Raw genomic sequence first — 20,564 nt, forward strand, 5'->3', positions numbered from 1 at the left:
TGTGCAAAGTTTTAGACTGATCCAAGGAACCATTGTATTTCTGTTCAAAATGTAGTATCAAGACTGCCCAAATGGGCCTAATTTGTTTATTAATAACTTTTCATGTTCAAAACTGTGCACTCTCCTCAAACAATAGCATGGTATTCTTTCACTGTCATAGCTACTGTAAATTGGACAGTGCAGTTAGATTAACACGAATATAAGCTTTCTGCCAATATCAGATATGTCTATGTCCTGGGAAATGTTCTTGTTACTTACAACCTCATGCTGATCGCATAAGTCTACATTAGCTCAACCATCCGCAGGGACCCACCAATCCTGAAGAAGTTTTAAGTGATTCTGCTGAGAAAAGACATGAGCATGCATGCCTGACCGAAACTGATACATTCCAGTCGGCAAGTGTGTGACACTAGAGTGCGCAAGCGCTTACGGCTCCCAGTGACGTAGCCTATGATGGAAGAAAAACGGTTATTTCCCACAGCGGAGAGCCAAGAAGATTACCGGCGCGAGGAAGGTGAGAGCGAAAAGGCAGGAGAGGGAAAAGAAGACGCTACTTCTGACTAGTAGAAGTAGGGGACTTTGCGTCTGAAACATTAGGGGAAAAGAATACCGCTCTGGCTGCTGAATCATAGACTAACATGTCAGCATATGAATGAAAGCAGAACTATGAAAGCGCGTGGGCATTTGAGCTTTACCTTTCATAGAGAGACCAATAGGTGACTGATCGTATAGGATTACAATAGTCGCACCCAGACTATTATAGTTCTTAGGCAGAAAAAGGGGACCGTCCGAAAGTCATGGAGTATAGAGTAGAAATAAAAATTAGCTAGCGTCAAAAGATTAAAGAAGACGGCAAAAAAGAAATTGCTTGGAGCAGCTGGAACCTGTTAAAGAATGGATTTTAGCTCTATTCGCAAATTCATCACCAGATGGGTAAGTAGCCTATTGCACTGAATTACTTTCTTGGAATCCATTTGGTTGTGCCAAAACAAAAGTCTATGGGGTTTAGCCTACTATTGCATAGTAGGCTACCAACTTGTTGGTCAGGTGGTTGCGGCTTTACAAGTCTATTCTCAATGAAACATTGTTGCGTTTCTATGAACAATTGTGGGTTTCCATTTCCCATGTAGCCCTTTACACTCGTACCCATATAGCGGTTGAAATGGCAGATTTCCGCACTAATAAGCTCCTAAATTGGAACGTAGTGGCTGTACAGGAACTCTATACATGACGTCAGAGCTCTGGCTCTGCGCTTCACAGAGGTGTGTGGGTTTTGACTGACAGCCTTTCTGAATGTGAGTACCACGCACGACAAAAAGTTGCCCCTATCCCACCCGCTAATTGGGAAACATTTGCAAATGTTTTGTTGTCTGAATAAATTAATATGATTTAATGTATTTTGAAAGATGAGACATTGATTATAGTAAATACCGCTTTGATGTCATACAAGCAAGCCAAACAGTGAGTCCAAATGTGAACATCACATTTCGAAATTATAAAACTCATGTCGTATACAGTGTCAACGTTTATGATCATTATGTTTTATGTACAGTTACAAGATGACATGTCGTCATACTCTTTGTTGTTCTGAACAGAATGAGACTTGAAAAATTTGAAAATTTGTCTTGGCACACGCACCTGAATGCACAAATAACTCCTTTCTATGTACTCAAATTACGATCTATTTCTCTGAATTGCCTTGTGAAAGTTGTTAGATCGTATTTTATAACTTAGTTAGTCATGTTGGCAATAGAACAAGCTTTCAAATGATGCCCACCTGACCCAGATTGTGATTTATAACGGACCGTTTTTGGGTTGTGTAAACAACAACAGTAATTGTGTGATGGCGGCGATTCAGCGTTGTGTTCCACATGAAATAATTACAAGTGTGCTTGCTCTAGTTCCTCAACGTCACAGCTAGGAGAGCAAAAAAAACTACTTCTAGTTGAAGACTTCTTTGTGTCATTAAAAGTGCATTGAGATTGCTTAGGAACTGTGCACACTTTGGAGAGGTGTGGTGACTTGGAGACACCAGTTAGTCCTCTCACTCAAACCCTTGTCATGTTTTTGTTTTATGTTGCACCTACCCCACATTTTCCAGGAATAGTCTTATCAGGTTACTGAATGTGTCCAGAGTATTTTCAGATTTCGTTATCAACAAATGTGGCGTAAATGTAAAATGCACATAAAATCAAGTGCAATGTTGGATTTTTTTGTTGTCAGGTGAGCTGTTGTGTACTCCCGTCTCATAGTCTTCTCCAAACTGTTCCCTTTCAATTGCTACAATGGTTATGCATTTTTAATATTTCTTCTGTAAGAAACATTTCAATTTAGCCCTATCCATATATGCCAATGTGTATAAGGTTAAATGGGCTACATCATTAAAATAAATTAAGCAAAGAGATTGTAATTGGTTGGTTTAAACATTTTGAATTGCACAATGTCACTATCGTCTTGACTCTGTAAGGTGGAGTATGGACTCACTCTTAGAACACGGAAAGAGCAAATCATCACAGTTGCATTTAAACCACAATATAACTCTATAGGGTTCAACAATTGTTTCCTCGAGCTTGGCAGAGTATTCACTTGTAGCCTATTAGAATTGTGTATTTAATTTATAGCCTAGTTGCTGACAAAATCATTCGTTGATATATATTTTTCTTCTGTCATCACCAGGAACCTGTACTGACTGCTGATCAGCATCAATGTCACCTCATGTCTTTTTCATGAAATAGATTATGATATAAGCGCACGTTAGTCGGCAGATAGGCCAAAGTCAAACTGATGCACGCCATGACAGACGTAATTGACAGCACACGCCAAACCATCAATTCAGTATCTTTTAATCTAGGAAGAATAATGATTGAACACTGAATCATTGACTGAAATGTAATCATAACAATAATGGAATTGAACACATGAGGTAGAGACCCCTGGTGAAGTTCTGTAAAACAACAACACCCCAAGAGTGCAAATATACACTTCTACCAATTTATTTCTGTTCCGTGTTGCATGTTAAAAGATGAAGCAAAAAATATTTCAGATGTCCATAAACCACCTGTTCATACATTTACATCAGAGGAGGCTGGTGGGAGGAGCTATAGGAGGACGGGCTCATTGTAATGAATGGAATAAATGGAACGGATTCAAAAATGGTTTCCATATGTTGGTTGTGTTTTGATACCGTTCCATTTGTTCTATTCCAGCTATTACAATGAACCCATCCTCCTATAGCTGCTTCCACCAGCCTCCTCTGGTTTACCTAAAGCAAACAAACACTCCTTCTGTCTTTATGACCAGGCAGGAACACATCCTCTGACCACACATTAGACCATATGTCTAGCGTAGTTGTGTGGAGAATTACGTAATCCAGTGGTTTTAGGGCTGATGTGTGCTGCTGGGGGAATCAATAGGTTACAGCGGAGCCTATGGGCTGTGGGTTATCCAGTTCAGTACAGTAATGCGTGTTTGGCGCTAATCCAGAGGGCTGCTCCCATGAGCCCACGGGGTCCGAGGCATTTGGAGAAGCTTATGGACATATTACTGACTGTAGCCATTAGCTGAATGAAGGAGACAGTGTGGTGCTCTCAGGTATTAAAAGGTAGCTGCCCAGTGCTCCCACCTGACTCTCTGGGTTTAATATGCTTACTGCTTATAGATCTGAATTGTGGCGGAGAGAAACTTCAGTTTATTCAATTTTGTGCCTCAGTGATTATTTGTGATGTTTCACATCACGTTGGAACGCCTCAATCACATGGCATCTTTGGCTCAACAACAAAACGACACAGAACATCAGTGGACTAGTCGGGGTACACATGCGAATCGTCCAGCGCGTCACCTCTGAAGGCCTTGACTGTAGCCGCGTGTTGAGACGTGTGTTTATCAGCAAACAGACGGGCTGACAGACAGACAGACTCTGATTCACACAGCCTTGCTCTGTTGAGGGATGATGGGCGTGAATTAAAGAATAGCAAATAGTGACGTCGTCTTGGTGATTGGCTACAAACCTACACCCATAGGACTTCACTACGTACATGACTATTGAATAACATACTGTAACTTTTGATGGGCATCAATGGTGTCTATTAGAGAGCGGTCCCGTGACAGTGAGGAGAGGGAGAGAGGGAGGCAAGCCATTGGATGCAGTACGCGCTGGGTTAGTAGTCACGAGGGGACTGTGGAGAGAGCGAGAGGGTAATGTGTAACGAAAAGCTCGGGCCCCCCTGAACTTTGATCTACTGCGTAGTAATGCTGTCTGGCATTAGGAGAGGAGGAGAAAAAGAGGAGAAGATTTCTACACACACACACAGTTATGCAAGTGTACCTTTTTTAGGTTGACAATTTCAAATTGTCTTTCCCGCAAAAGTGTTCAAAGGCAGCACTGTAATCTTTAGCTGTCAGTTTGCACAAGGTGCCCACTGTTCCTCTCCTGGTTGTCTTTTATGCATTTTTCCTTCATCTCCTCCTTGTCAACATGTCCTCTTCACCCCCACTCTGTCTATGATGTATTGGTGGGTTATGAAACCCAAATACTAATTCATCCATAGAGCTGAAGCCGTGAGTGAAATTGCTGTTTCTTACAGTGATGAGGCTCCTTGTACAGACTTTTCTTCTGTGTGTAGCACTATGTTTTGGGCTCATCCCCTGACAATGGCTTGTTATTGATAAATGCATTATTCCTTCGGGGTAATTCCCATTCCCTCGGGAACGTGTTCTGCCTCAGGGGAAATCAGCCAGGACACAGGAATCAGGACATTATCAATGATTCTGTCATCACTCGCAGCCAATGACATCTGTTCTCTATTCAATTATTTGGTTCTCGCAGCAGCTACTCTTCCCTATTCCTGAGGGTTCACTCAAAACACAAGTACACAATCATGCACATACATAGAAACAACAACAGCATAGAGACAGTAATGCATTATTCATTAACACAAAGGTGAGCGATGAAACATGTATGAAGCAGATCGGGCGACCGACAGACAGACACAAGCACATAGGAACAGTAACACACTGGTCAATACTAGTAAGGTGGGACAGAGCCTGAAACTCTCGGGCCGTGGCTGTTTGGCTACTGATCTGCTCAGCTGGACAGGAAGTCTCTCTCCTGCTGACTTCCTGTCTCCTGGGGATTAGGTTAGGAGTGGGGGAGCTCTCTCTCTCTCTCTCACGCTGTCCACATAGATAGATAATCTCATTTATACTCACCAGGGGGAGGGACCTTAATGAAGCACCAGAACCATGTCATGATATAATAGGGTCATGCTGTTGAGAGGTGATTATGAGGTGAATATACAGACATGTAAATGATCATATCTGACTGCACAATGGATCTCTCCAACTGGGACAAGAAGATATTGAATTAATTTGCTTTGAAAGAGAAACCCATGAGCATGTAATGTTACCATTATGTAACTTAGCCTGCACTCTGTTACATTAGATGTACTGTGTAGCGTGTTTAATTGTTCCTGATAGTCAGTAATACAGTACTACAGCATCTGTGTCCACCAGTGGGATATATACACAGGGTCTACTGCCTGTGTGTGGTGTTGTGACTGTTTGGCTGTGTTTCTAGGGACAGAATGGGACAGGAGGGACGGTTTGGAGGGACGGTTTGGGATTAGTTGGATCTGAGCTAAACGGATAATGGGCCATGACACCACTTGTTGTTAGTAGTTAGACTTAGGATCAGGGGTTTCTAAAGTTCACACAAACATTTCATCTGACCCAAAAATATTTTTTGTTGTTGTGTAAATTACATCAATTCAAAGCTGTACTGTACATTACAATATGATGTAATATGCTTGGTCTCTTTAAAACCATTTTTCTGAGATAAAGGGAAAATATTTCCTTGATGTAGGCTTGCTGCATGAAAATACTATGCAACTCTCAATGGACATGAGTACGTATTTCTCCTGATGACCTCACTCATAGAGCTTCGACTCAAGCTTCCCGTATTGATCTGGCTGTAGCCAGGTTAAATAGCAGTATTATGACTCTGTGAGCTGTGTAATCACAGTGTTATCACACCTCCCTGCACCCATCCTCTGTGTCTCTCGGTCCAGGGTCTTTCAGCCAGGTGGAAATAACCTGTGACTTAACAACCTCATACTGTACGTGTGTCTGTCTGCCTCTCTGTGCGGACAGACTGGACTACTTCTTGAACAGGGATTCACAGAGCTCCTCCTTAATCCATGTTGTCTTGTTGCTCTCCTGTAAGTATCCGGTTAATTCCTGTCCATCCAATAACAATAACATTCTACTTTCCATTCATTTGGTTCCAACATGGTGCCCATCATAATTCTAGAATCTCAAAGCAAGTTGACCACCAAACTCTGTATATCTTTGGCCCTGCCTATAACTATGGAGCTGCTCCAGCTCCAGTATTACCAACCGTACTGCTGAGTATTAACCTACTGGGGGGCCCTGTGAACCAGGGGGGCCCTGTGGACCAGGGGGGCCCTGTGGACCAAGAGGCTGATGATGGATTACAGTGATTTAATGGAGCAGAAAAGGCCACATCAGGAGAGATTGAGCCGGTGAGTGTTTGGACTTGGTAATGTTCCACGTGTTGGTTCTGGGCCCTTGGATAGGAACACTAAAGAGTGCTCATAAAGGGGGGCATAACCCTTAATGCCGTCCCCCCTCAGAGAATCATATCTCACTACCCAGCACACACTCATTCTTTAGAGATCATACAGAGACAGGAACATTGCTCATGTGTATCTCAATAGTCTGAGATGGCTTTGGGCTCAATTCAATCAAATCTCAATGACAGTACTCCTTTCCTTTTAACAGTGTATTGTGATTAGGTCACTGGTCCCAGAGCCCTGAGGGAGCTGCTCAAAACCTGTTCCATGTGATCCAACTGAAACCGTTCTAATCTACAGTGATGTCAGGATGAAAGCAGCCCAGCACGACACATTCAGAAAACTGAATGTTTATAGAAATGTGATAGAACACGGTGTGATAGAACGTTGTCCATTCTACACAATACATTTCTATGTGGATGGATCGTTCAGGACATTCTGTCCTAGAGAACAGAGCCCCTCTACCTATCCACAGCAGTGTCCGAGGAGAATGAGCCAGCCTAGCACAGCAGACAGTGGTGATGTAATAGCAATGGATGGTGGATGAGCGGTTGTCAGTTTGATAGGACCTTAGTGAAGTGACGCGTGAAAGTCCTCGCTGTTCGAATAGGAGAGATTCTCAACTTCTAGACTTGATGAACTGCACGCTCAGCCTGGAAATACATTATGAGAGAGAGAGAGAGCTTGACATTCCCTTTGATCTATTATGACTGATATTAATCAGACCTGTCAGAAGGTGGGTGTAGCTGGTGCATGAAGTCAGGCGCAGGAGAGCAGAATGAGTGAGCAACGTACTTTACTCAAAATAAAGGCACAAGGTAACAATACAATTGACCAACAATAAACGGTATTCAATTACGCACGGGTGAAAACAGCACCTGTCGAAATACCAGCCATAATGTACCGAATGAACATAGAAACAATCACGCACAAAAACATGGGGGAAACAGAGGGTTAAATACATGTAATTGGGGAATGAAACCAGGTGTGTAGAAAACAAAGACAAAACAAATGGAAAATGAAAGGTGGATCGGTGATGGCTAGAAGACCGGTGACGTCGACCGCCGAAAGCCGCCCGAACAAGGAGAGGGACCGACTTCGGCGGAAGTCATGACAAGATTATTGACGAGTGACTAGTTACAACAGGAAGTCCCTCCTCACGGTCCCCTGCTGAGATGGAAATGAGGAGCTAATGGTTAAATAATTGTCAGAATTCTTGAAGAACGTGCCATGGCAACTTGGAGACACACTGTCTGTCCTTGGAATAAATGGTGTGAATGAGTGTAAGACGGATAGAGGTTGGGGGGGTGTCTTGAGCCTCCTTAGATCAGACTGTCACTGAGTAAAAGAGGAAGAGATGGAGAGAGGAAGTGAAAGAGAGGGGGGAGTGGCTGAGGGCACGGGGCAGCTTTATTTCACGGCTGATAGGGAGCTAATGAAACACACTGAGACATAGTACTATTTTATCCACTGTGTCAACACCATAGGTGAGAGCCCTGGTGCAGCGTACCATAATATAGATCCTGTTCCCACAGTGACGACCAAGGACATCAGGATTCATGCACCCAGCTCTCTGGCCCGTGTCCGGACGAGCGGAGCGGAAAATCAGGGTGTGATCCCCTTAAAAACCCCTTTTCAGGGTTATAATGGAGCACAAAGACTAGTTCGATTAGAAGTCAATGGTTGGTTCTATAGACAAATCAGGGTGTGATCCCCTTAAAAACCCCTTTTCAGGGTTATAATGGAGCACAAAGACTAGTTCGATTAGAAGTCAATGGTTGGTTCTATAGACGTCACGCTGCTGATGTGTTTAGGCTGTGACCTCTGACCTTTCAGCATTGGTTGTCGTTATAGAAAACATGTTAAACACTCGTGATTGACTGTCTATCTTTTGCCAGTCATACATAATGTACAAGAAAGGTCGTCTGAAAACTAGAACAAAGACATGGCAGTCTGAATTTTAACTTTGGTCTTCATCACTTTAGGATGTGTTCTCTGCAGCAGAAAACTGTCAAAAGTGTAATTCCGTCAAAGATAATTCTATTTTCCTGAATTGTACCATGTTCTAACAAGATCCTGCTACAACTCTGTTGTCTCTGATCATCAGAGGAAGACTTCAGTCTCATAGAGGAAGACTTCAGTCTCATAGAGGAAGACTTCAGTCTCATAGAGGAAGACTTCAGTCTCATAGAGGAAGACCTCAGTCTCATAGAGGAAGACCTCAGTCTCATAGAGGAAGACCTCAGTCTCATAGAGGAAGACCTCAGCGTAGACAGAGGGATTTTGTTTCCCTGGAGTACTGGGTCATTGGATCATCATGTGACCACCCACCAGCCAGAAGGCCTAGGGTGAGACAGCAGCATTACACACACACACACACACACACACACACACAGGAAAAGGGGAAAGGTTTCGTCAACTGAAGCCGGTAATGAGAGAGAGAAGGGTTGGGGAATGAGAGAGAGGCTTAAATCTTTTGTCTTGCCCATTCACTCTCTGAATGGCACGTGTACACAATCCATGTCTCAGTGCTTAAAAATCCTTCTTTAACCTGTCTCCTCACCTTCATCTACACTGATTGAGGGATTTATATTCTTATTCCATTCCTTTACTTAGATTTGTGTGTATTAGGTAGTTGTTGGGGAATTGTTAGATATTGCTGCACCGTCGGAACTAAAAGCACTAAAAGTATTTTGCCACATTCGCAATAACATCTGCTAACCATGTGTATGTGACCAATAAAATTTGATTTGATTCACCTGGTCAGTCTGTCATGGAAAGAGCAGGTGACCTTAATGTTTTGTACACTCAGTGTATGTATGTGTGTGTATATCTGTGTCATATCCTGTGATGAAATATCACAGATGATCGTGTTCGTTGTCCACATATTGTGAGTGGGCTGAGGCACGGTAATGATACAAGTATTACAATTCGCTTAATTGCCTAATCTGATCTCACAAAGACATTCTTTTTCAACTCTTACTTTGCGAGCTCAGTGAACTTCAGAACAGATTTCCATTTGTTTCAGTATCACTTCCCTACCATGTCCTTTTGTCTCTGCGTGCTTAGAAATTCCTCAGTCTAGGCCTGTAATCTGCTAAATGATCTATTTAAAGATAGCTGGCTCTTGCTGGCAGCCTTTTGTCTATCAAACGCCTGGTGAGGTGAGTGGATACAATGTGCCCACAGATCGATTTGAAGCGTTTAGGAGAGAAGAGCGAGGCTGCTATCAGGCTGGTGTCAGTGATCTGACGGAGAGGTATTGGGTTGTTATGCCTGGCTGCACATTGAGTGTGTGAGAGATTTCTGCTAGTCAAAACAATTCAGCTTCACGTCAGAAAAAAATAACCTCAACTCTCTCCGTTCAAAACTTTTACTGGTATCGATTTTCAATGTTTTCACTCAAACTAATGAAATAAAGGGTTAAAGGAGTCAGAGCTGTGACTGTGGTCTGTGTTGTCCCCTAGCTGGCTTCTAGCTCTATGACAGAGAGGTTCCTGACAGGTCTATGCTATTTTTGGTCCTGGCTTTAGCTGTTGAATGTTTTATAGGTAGTAGGAGATTGACTGACTGACTGACTGACTGACTGACTGACTGACTGACTGACTGACTGACTGACTGACTGACTGACTGACTGGCTGGCTGGCTGGCTGGCTGGCTGGCTGGCTGGCTGGCTGACAGGTGCTGCTAAGGTGAGAGTGAAGTGATGCCACAGGGCCAACACACACATGCCTGGCTTTACTCTGGAGGATTAGATAACACCACAGACAGACAGCCTTAAAGGCTCTGTATGGTCAATCTGACGTCTGCAGTGGCTGTACAGCATTTACTGAGATACGGCCTCTGCAGAAGTCAGGGCGTGTACACTTCTTACGCTTCGCGGAGCAGAGCTGTTGTGAAGGAAGTTGCCAAAGAAGTGTTTGTGTTTATACAGGAAGTCCCAATCATGTCAATGCGGAGCTTTACGGCGCCCTCCACATTGTTACAACATGTGGGCGGTGCACGGCGATGTAACCTTTTACACTGAGACCAGAGAGACACTTTCACTGTGACGCTCTCACTTACACCTCCGCTAGGTTTTTGAACACAGCCCTGGACTTGGCAGGTCTATTTTTGGCATTTCTGTTTTGGCGTCTGTTCTATTGTCATTTGATACATTCTTAGCTACTTTTATTTAACCAGTGGAGTCCAGTTGAGACCAGGGTTCATTTTCAATGGTGGCCTGCGACCACAAAGCAAAAGATTTAAAGAAATATAACAACATCCAATAACAAGTACATTACATTAGAACGTCACCAACATCCCAGCCTTCATTAACAAGTTACTAAATCAATCAGTCAAAAGTATTGCACACCTCTGTGAACTCATTTATCATCAGGGTTTCAAACGGCCCTAGTGGCACCAGGGAATCTAAATGTAATGAGTTTTGTAAGTGATTCCAAAAATGTGGAGCGTGAGAACTAAAAGCGGATTTACCTAATTCCACGGAGACCCGAGGAATCTGAAGAGTTAACCAACCCTGTGAACGGGTTTGGTATCTCATTCATTTATATGTTGGAAGCTTGTGTAGTTTTATAAAGTTTGAATTGATGGGAGTGGAGGTATAATCAAACCTGGCTGAGCACTGAGCTCTGAGGTGTTCCTCACAGTGCCTGTGTTCAGTAGGGCTGAGCAGATTTACCCCTGCTGAAGGGTCAGCTGGTCTGATCCCACCACACAGTCAGTCCCCCATCACATGACTAAGGCCTGTGTGATCATGTGACTGTTTAGCTCAGAACAGAACTGCCTCTATGGTGTAACATGCACACTAGTGTGACCATGTAGAGGATCAGTCATGGGGAGCTTTGTTAGGATTCATATCTGTGTTCAACGGATTCCAAAGGCTAAAATCTTTTGGCGACAACATCTAGAGTTTTTTATGTGCACTTGGTGTTGTCGGGTTGACTTGAATGGAGTTGAGTTGGATGTTTTCCTATCTCTGGAATGCAGTGCATCGTGTGTGTGTGTGTGTGTGTGTGTGTGTGTGTGGTAGCTTTAGACAAAGGGGGTTTGTTTGAGGAAGTCACACAGAGACCATGTGAGTGGATGACTGGCTGCTGTGGCCGTCCTGGGATTAATGTTGCTCTCTCAGACACACTGCCTCTTAGGCCTGGGAAACACACACACACACACACACACACACACACACACACACACACACACACAGAGACAGAGACGACAGCTGGGGAGACCGAGCAGGAGGAGAGGACCAAACCTGGCACCACTCTATAGACGAACAGACTAGCTGCCGTCTCACAGCCATTCCTGGGAGTCATAGTGCTTATGAAGCCACATGAACGCACTGATAACCTGCACCTTTGTTACTCTGCACCTTTTCCACTTGACGTTAGTAATGCATTGTGATGGAAATGTTCTGTGTGTATCCAATCGTATGTTTGTAATAACCTGTCTTGGTTGTATTCATGCGAGTGTCAGATTGACTAAGCAATTTGGCAGTATGGCCAGAACATTGCTCTGGGTTCCAAAAGGAGTATCTCAGTTTCAAGGTAAGAAGCCTGGTCTGGTATCAGTCAGTCTCATGCGGGAACCAACCATGTGTAGCAATATTTAAAAAAATGTTAAAAAATCCCCAATTTCTTGATATTCAATTGGTAGTTGCAGTCTTGTCCCAATGCTTCAACCCCTGTACGGACTCGGGAGAGGTGAAGGTCAAGAGCCGCACTGCTTCTTCTGCCAACCAAGCCGCACTGCTTCTTGACACAATGCCCGCTTAATCCGGAAGCCAGCCGCACCAATTTGTCAGAGGAAACACCATACACCTGGCGACTGTGTCAGCGTGCATTGCGCCCGGCCCGCCACAGGAGTCGCTAGAGTGCGATGGGACAAGTACATTCCAGCCGGCCAAACCCTCCCCGGGCGACGCTGGGCCAACTGTGCGCCACCCCATGGGTCTCCCGGCTGCGACAGAGCCTGGACTCGAACCAGGATCTCTAGTGGCACAGCTAGCACTGTGATGCAGTGCCTTAGACCACTGCGCCACTCGGAACTCCCCTTTAAAGTTTCATCAGGCTTGTATTGAGTTTGTGAACCTCTCCGTCCGTGATAATACAGATTGCTTCATTTACTTTGAGGAACAGCATTTTTGTTTCCCGTCCAAGCATTGACAGTGAAACAGCGTCTGTCACAGTGTACCATGAATCAGTAGGATAATATGATCAGTCTTCTCCCCATGTAGCAGACGACCAGTCGGCAATTCATGGAAATAGACTAATTAGTCTGGTTCCACCCTGCTACAGCCTAATATCCACCACTTCACACCCCCTGGAGCCTGTCTGGTCCTGCCTGGGACAAAACACAGCCTTGGGAACACTCAGCTCTGGGTGGACTGACTTATAGCCCTGGGACTGGGACAAGTCGGCCTCTACAATAACAAAGAGCCTGGGACGCTGGGACTTAGGTGTTGCTGTTTCCTATCACTCTGTGCTCTTGTCATTCCCTGCTGACTACAGTATCTCTGACTATGCTAGAGAGTTACAGGTAGAACACGTTCCTTCCACACATCAGTTGTTTACTGCTAACCCCAATGAGCTGAGCAGATCCCAGAAAACACTATGACCTGCAAACACTATGGTTTATCACTTATCACTGTGGGTTCCCCATGTGATACCTCCAAGATGGGTACGATATCATCTTGTGCCATGGTCTGTGTGTGTAGTGTCTCCTGGAACAAAAGGAGGAAGTGAGAAGATGATTTATGAGGAGATGGTGTAGCGAAGGCCCAGGAGGTTTGGGCTAGTATAGCTTAGCATAGCCTCTTTCTCTGTTCTACCCTCTGAAGCATGGAGGAAGGAGTTTATTAACAGAGTGCTTAGCATAGCCTCTTCCTCTGTCCTACCCTCTGAAGCATGGAGGGAGGAGTTTATTAACAGAGTGATTCAGCAGCAGTCCTGTACTGAGCCTTACAGCAGACTACTGTATGACTCCATGCATGGTGCTGTCCTGTACTGAGCCTTACAGCAGACTACTGTATGACTCCATGCATGTTGCTGTCCTGTACTGAGCCTTACAGCAGACTACTATATGACTCCATGCATGGTGCTGTCCTGTACTGAGCCTTACAGCAGACTACTGTATGACTCCATGCATGTTGCTGTCCTGTACTGAGCCTTACAGCAGGCTACTGTATGACTCCGTGCATGTTGCTGTCCTGTACTGAGCCTTACAGCAGACTACTATATGACTCCGTGCATGGTGCTGTCCTGTACTGAGCCTTACAGCAGACTACTGTATGACTCCATGCATGGTGCTGTCCTGTACTGAGCCTTACAGCAGACTACTGTATGACTCCATGCATGGTGCTGTCCTGTACTGAGCCTTACAGCAGACTACTGAATGACTCCATGCATGGTGCTGTCCTGTACTGAGCCTTACAGCAGACTACTGAATGACTCCATGCATGGTGCTGTCCTGTACTGAGCCTTACAGCAGACTACTGTATGACTCCATGCATGGTGCTGTCCTGTACTGAGCCTTACAGCAGACTACTGAATGACTCCATGCATGGTGCTGTCCTGTACTGAGCCTTACAGCAGAGTATGACTCCATGCATGGTGCTGTCCTGTACTGAGCCTTACAGCAGAGTATGACTCCATGCATGTTGCTGTCCTGTACTGAGCCTTACAGCAGACTACTGAATGACTCCATGCATGGTGCTGTCTTGTACTGAGCCTTACAGCAGAGTATGACTCCATGCATGGTGCTGTCCTGTACTGAGCCTTACAGCAGAGTATGACTCCATGCATGGTGCTGTCCTGTACTGAGCCTTACAGCAGACTACTGAATGACTCCATGCATGGTGCTGTCCTGTACTGAGCCTTACAGCAGACTACTGAATGACTCCATGCATGGTGCTGTCCTGTACTGAGCCTTACAGCAGACTACTGAATGACTCCATGCATGGTGCTGTCCTGTACTGAGCCTTACAGCAGAGTATGACTCCATGCATGGTGCTGTCCTGTACTGAGCCTTACAGCAGACTACTGTATGACTCCATGCATGGTGCTGTCCTGTACTGAGCCTTACAGCAGACTACTGAATGACTCCATGCATGGTGCTGTCCTGTACTGAGCCTTACAGCAGAGTATGACTCCATGCATGGTGCTGTCCTGTACTGAGCCTTACAGCAGAGTATGACTCCATGCATGTTGCTGTCCTGTACTGAGCCTTACAGCAGACTACTGAATGACTCCATGCATGGTGCTGTCTTGTACTGAGCCTTACAGCAGAGTATGACTCCATGCATGGTGCTGTCCTGTACTGAGCCTTACAGCAGAGTATGACTCCATGCATGGTGCTGTCCTGTACTGAGCCTTACAGCAGACTACTGAATGACTCCATGCATGGTGCTGTCCTGTACTGAGCCTTACAGCAGACTACTGAATGACTCCATGCATGGTGCTGTCCTGTACTGAGCCTTACAGCAGACTACTGAATGACTCCATGCATGGTGCTGTCCTGTACTGAGCCTTACAGCAGAGTATGACTCCATGCATGGTGCTGTCCTGTACTGAGCCTTACAGCAGACTACTGTATGACTCCATGCATGTTGCTGTCCTGTACTGAGCCTTACAGCAGAGTATGACTCCATGCATGGTGCTGTCCTGTACTGAGCCTTACAGCAGACTACTGAATGACTCCATGCATGGTGCTGTCCTGTACTGAGCCTTACAGCAGACTACTGAATGACTCCATGCATGGTGCTGTCCTGTACTGAGCCTTACAGCAGAGTATGACTCCATGCATGGTGCTGTCCTGTACTGAGCCTTACAGCAGACTACTGTATGACTCCATGCATGTTGCTGTCCTGTACTGAGCCTTACAGCAGACTACTATATGACTCCATGCATGTTGCTGTCCTGTACTGAGCCTTACAGCAGAGTATGACTCCATGCATGGTGCTGTCCTGTACTGAGCCTTACAGCAGAGTATGACTCCATGCATGGTGCTGTCCTGTACTGAGCCTTACAGCAGACTACTGTATGACTCCATGCATGGTGCTGTCCTGTACTGAGCCTTACAGCAGACTACTGAATGACTCCATGCATGGTGCTGTCCTGTACTGAGCCTTACAGCAGACTACTGAATGACTCCATGCATGGTGCTGTCCTGTACTGAGCCTTACAGCAGAGTATGACTCCATGCATGGTGCTGTCCTGTACTGAGCCTTACAGCAGACTACTGAATGACTCCATGCATGGTGCTGTCCTGTACTGAGCCTTACAGCAGAGTATGACTCCATGCATGGTGCTGTCCTGTACTGAGCCTTACAGCAGACTACTGAATGACTCCATGCATGGTGCTGTCCTGTACTGAGCCTTACAGCAGAGTATGACTCCATGCATGGTGCTGTCCTGTAGTGAGCCTTACAGCAGACTACTGAATGACTCCATGCATGGTGCTGTCCTGTACTGAGCCTTACAGCAGAGTATGACTCCATGCATGGTGCTGTCCTGTACTGAGCCTTACAGCAGACTACTGAATGACTCCATGCATGGTGCTGTCCTGTACTGAGCCTTACAGCAGACGACTATATGACTCCATGCATGGTGCTGTCCTGTACCGAGCCTTACAGCAGACTACTGTATGACTCCATGCATGTTGCTGTCCTGTACTGAGCCTTACAGCAGACTACTGTATGACTCCATGCATGGTGCTGTCCTGTACTGAGCCTTACAGCAGAGTATGACTCCATGCATGGTGCTGTCCTGTACTGAGCCTTGCAGCAGACTACTGAATGACTCCATGCATGGTGCTGTCCTGTACTGAGCCTTACAGCAGACTACTGAATGACTCCATGCATGGTGCTGTCCTGTACTGAGCCTTACAGCAGACTACTGAATGACTCCATGCATGGTGCTGTCCTGTACTGAGCCTTACAGCAGACTACTGAATGACTCCATGCATGGTGCTGTCCTGTACTGAGCCTTACAGCAGAGTATGACTCCATGCATGGTGCTGTCCTGTACTGAGCCTTACAGCAGACTACTGAATGACTCCATGCATGGTGCTGTCCTGTACTGAGCCTTACAGCAGAGTATGACTCCATGCATGGGTGATGTATTGTTTAATTAACACTAGGCTACACATTCTATGAACCACATGTGAATGCAGGTAGTTCCCAGGCCTATGTTTCCTCATGCCCCAAATGTCATTTCACTGCAACATTACAATTCCATATATGTAGCTGACTAAAATACTTATTGTATGTGCAACTATGATAATGTAAAAATGTAGTGTGACCATTGCTTTTGATTGAATAGGACAGGAGTGGATACGTGGGCTGTTACTGTAGCTTCCCTCAGCATAAGGCTCTTTAGACAGATCCCTCTACCTCTGTCAGGTGGGCTTTTATAAAGAGCAGCTGCTACTGTGTTCTGCCCTGGTGACCCCGATAGACACAGAAGTAGGTGAGTATCTTTCTCTGAAACTCTGTCCCCAGAGAATAATCAGCATGTTAATAATACGGTGCTGATGTAGAGTTTATGGTGTAGCGTTAAGCCACAAAAACGAGTAGGGAACATGTGTGGTTTGTATAGCAACGCGGAGTCATAAGCCTTTTTCTATTGGCTTTTTAATGCAACAGTCACCTTCATTGTGCAGGAGTATTGATGATATGTCAGCAGTGTAGTTATGGCATTCCAGAGTTGGGCTGGTTCAGTGTGACATAAAGACTAATGGGAACCTGGAGCAGGTATCACGTAATAGCCACACCCTGGCTTCCTTTCCTTGTCTCCTTTCCTTTCCTCTTCAGTGATATGAAACAACTGGGACAGCGAGATGTTTTCTCCAAAGACAATCTCTCATGGACTGTTTAAACTCCTTAGTTCACTGTTAGCTCATGGCTGGGAAACAGTGCAGTGTCATGCAATACCATTCAACTGGAAAACTCAAGTGTGTCTGTGTGTAATGAGTGACTCAGCTGGTAGTACTATAGTTCTCTGGGCTCAGCGCTCTGTCTCCCACAGTAACAGCGGGGAGGGGATGAAGGGAAGGGAGGGGAGGGGAGGGGAGGACGAGAGTAGAGTAGAGGAGGGGAGGAGAGGAGATGAGTGTACCTGCTGTTGCATGTAGTAGCTCCTAGGTCAACATTTTATTTAACCTTTATTTAACTAGGCAAGTCAGTTAAGAACAAATTCTTATTTACAATGGCGGCCTACCTAGAGGCAAAAGGCCTCCTGCGAGGATGGGGGCTGCGATTTAAAAAAAAAAAATATATATATATATATATATATATATATATATAGACAAAACACACGTCATGACAAGAGACAACACTACATAAAGAGAGACCTAAGACGGCAAGTTAGCAACACAGCATGGCAGCAGCACAACATGGTAGCAGCACAAAACATGGTACAGACATTATTGGGCACAGACATCAGCATAAAGGGCAAGAAGGTAGAGACAACGATACATCATGCTAAACAGCCACAACTGTCAGTAAGAGTGTCCATGATTGAGTCTTTGAATGAAGAGATTGAGATGAAACTGTCCAGTTTGAGTGTTTGTTGCAGCTCGTTCCAGTCGCTAGCTGCAGCGAACTGAAAAGAGGAGCGACCCAGGGATGTGTGCGCTTTGGGGACCTTTAACAGAATGTGACTGGCAGAACGGGTGTTGTATGTGGAGGATGAGGGCTGCAGTAGATATCTCAGATAGGGGGGAGTGAGGCCTAAGAGGGTTTTATAAATAAGCATCCACCAGTGGTTGTTGCGACGGGTATACAGAGATGACCAGTTTACAGAGGAGTATAGAGTGCAGTGATGTGTCCTATAAGGAGCATTGGTGGCAAATCTGATGGCCGAATGGTAAAGAACATCTAGCCGCTCGAGAGTACTGGGGATGACAGTAAATGATATTACCTTCTATTACGTCTGCACATTGATCATTACCATCCTGCCTCTCCATTTATCAATTACTACAGTTCTCCAGTACAGGCTGGCACTGGAGAAGGGAGTGGTTATTCATTTCTTCTCTCTCTCTCTCTCTCTCTAGCTCTCTCTAGCTCTCTCTCTAGCTCTCTCTCTAGCTCTCTCTCTAGCTCTCTCTCTAGCTCTCTCTCTCTCTCTAGCTCTCTCTCTCTAGCTCTCTCTCTCTCTCTCTAGCTCTCTCTCTCTCTCTCTAGCTCTCTCTCTAGCTCTCTCTCTAGCTCTCTCTCTAGCTCTCTCTCTAGCTCTCTCTCTAGCTCTCTCTCTAGCTCTCTCTCTAGCTCTCTCTCTAGCTCTCTCTCTAGCTCTCTCTCTAGCTCTCTCTAGCTCTCTCTCTCTCTCTCTCTAGTTCTCTCTCTCTCTCTAGCTCTCTCTCTCTCTAGCCAGTTGATGTTATGTTTCTACAGAGGTCAGGTGAGGTCACAACACAGGTGCAGGACGAGCTGAACACGTAATCAGCCTGAGATCTCTCAACTGGTGGAGCCAAACCAAACACACTGGCGCGGGCACTGTTGTTCTAAGCGGTGGAGAGGGTGTTGATTTCAGATTACCACACGGTTGCCTAGAATGAGTCACACCAACCATCTCAGTTCTCCCCGTACATGGAACACAATTCTGACACGCTAACATCTTGGTTGGTAGTTTTGAAAATCAGCCTGGCCTCCAGACAGAGCCTGATGATGACTATAATAGCAGGAACAGCCATATGAAGGTGCAGGGGGGCTGGGGAGGCCTGATCTCTCAGCACGGTCACATTTTCAAAATGCAACAGTCAGTGAGGGACGACAAAGCCCTGGGGGATCTCACACGGTCAGCCTGGCCGCTCGTCCAGATTGAGTCTTATAGACTGGCCTGCCTGGCTGCCTGCCTGCCACTGCTCTGCTTTGCTCTCAGGGTTTTAAGTGATTATAGTTTGATGTCGTCTACTTTACATGGCCTCTCTCTCTCCCTCACACACACACACACACACACACACACACACACACACACACACACACAACCTGCACATCTGGCCTACCATGCTGCTGGGCTCAGTAAAGCCTATTAGCTGTGTTACCAGGACCAGGAGGCTGGCCCCTATGGTCCCTTAGAGAGCGGAAGATGTAGACAGAAACACCAGGGTAGATCAGGCCTGTTTTGCATCCCTTTTCCCTTTGCAAATCACTCCAATGGGTACAGTATGTGAAAGAGCCACATGGTAAAGAGTAGTGACAGCATATTACCTTCATGTTGTTTTGCATCATGTTGTTATACACAGTGACCCTGAGGCCGTGGCAGTAAGGCAGTTGATGTATTGTGGATCAGTCTGAGCTTGTTTGGTAGGGCTGTTTATCTCCAGGCAGTACGAGACACTGACAGATGGAGAGCACAGCAGGGCTGTAATCTGTGGGGTGTAATCAACCCACAGACAGAGTACAGTAAGGCCCATCTGCAGAGCTACAGAGTTCAGCTAACTATCCTCCATTTTGACTCGGAACGTTCCATGACAATAACGTTCTAAGTGGTCTCTCTACAATTTGATTGTTTTGGAACCACAGAACTTTTCCAAAGCTTGGACTGAAAAACGTAAAGGTTCGGGTTTTCTCAGGAGTTGTGAAGATTCTAGTCATCTTGAGCAGGACTCCCTGGAGATCTGGTGATTTACAGTAAGTTCTAAATGGCTCGGACAGAGAGAAAAGAGAGAGCAGAGACAACAGAGGAACACAGGTACCTTGGAAGCTGTGGTGAAAATCCTTTTCTCCTTGGCTTCCCTTGCCTGCCAACACATTCCTCTCCTAATCTCTGGAGCAACAGGGAGACCAGAATCGCACACACATACGCACACGGGCACACACACATACGCATACTTATGCACACACTCATTCATGCAGTCACGCACACGCACGCACACACACACGCTGTGTGTTGTGTGTCGACATATCGTTTGACTTGTTGCCCATGTGACAATGCTATTTACCCAGCTCTTGTCTCTGCCTGTCTTCCTCCCTGA

General features: G+C 45.5%; 1 protein-coding gene across 5 annotated transcripts in view; it reads left to right on the forward strand.

Annotated features, from left to right (window-relative positions):
* Positions 1–378: 378 nt before the first annotated feature.
* Positions 379–20,564, forward strand: part of LOC115179591 (probable phospholipid-transporting ATPase IH) — a 70,503-nt gene continuing 50,317 nt past the window's right edge. For 2 of the 5 annotated variants that reach the window (XM_029741194.1, XM_029741195.1), the window contains exon 1: positions 380–933. In XM_029741194.1, coding sequence (XP_029597054.1) covers positions 895–933 — 39 coding nt within the window. In that variant the 5' untranslated portion in view covers positions 380–894. Of the gene's footprint in view, positions 934–20,564 lie in introns of all 5 variants that reach the window. The other 3 variants (XM_029741192.1, XM_029741193.1, XM_029741196.1) reach the window with 3 other exon arrangements.

This window comes from Salmo trutta, chromosome 39 (assembly GCF_901001165.1).
Source record: "Salmo trutta chromosome 39, fSalTru1.1, whole genome shotgun sequence".
NCBI classification, from domain to species: domain Eukaryota; kingdom Metazoa; phylum Chordata; class Actinopteri; order Salmoniformes; family Salmonidae; genus Salmo; species Salmo trutta.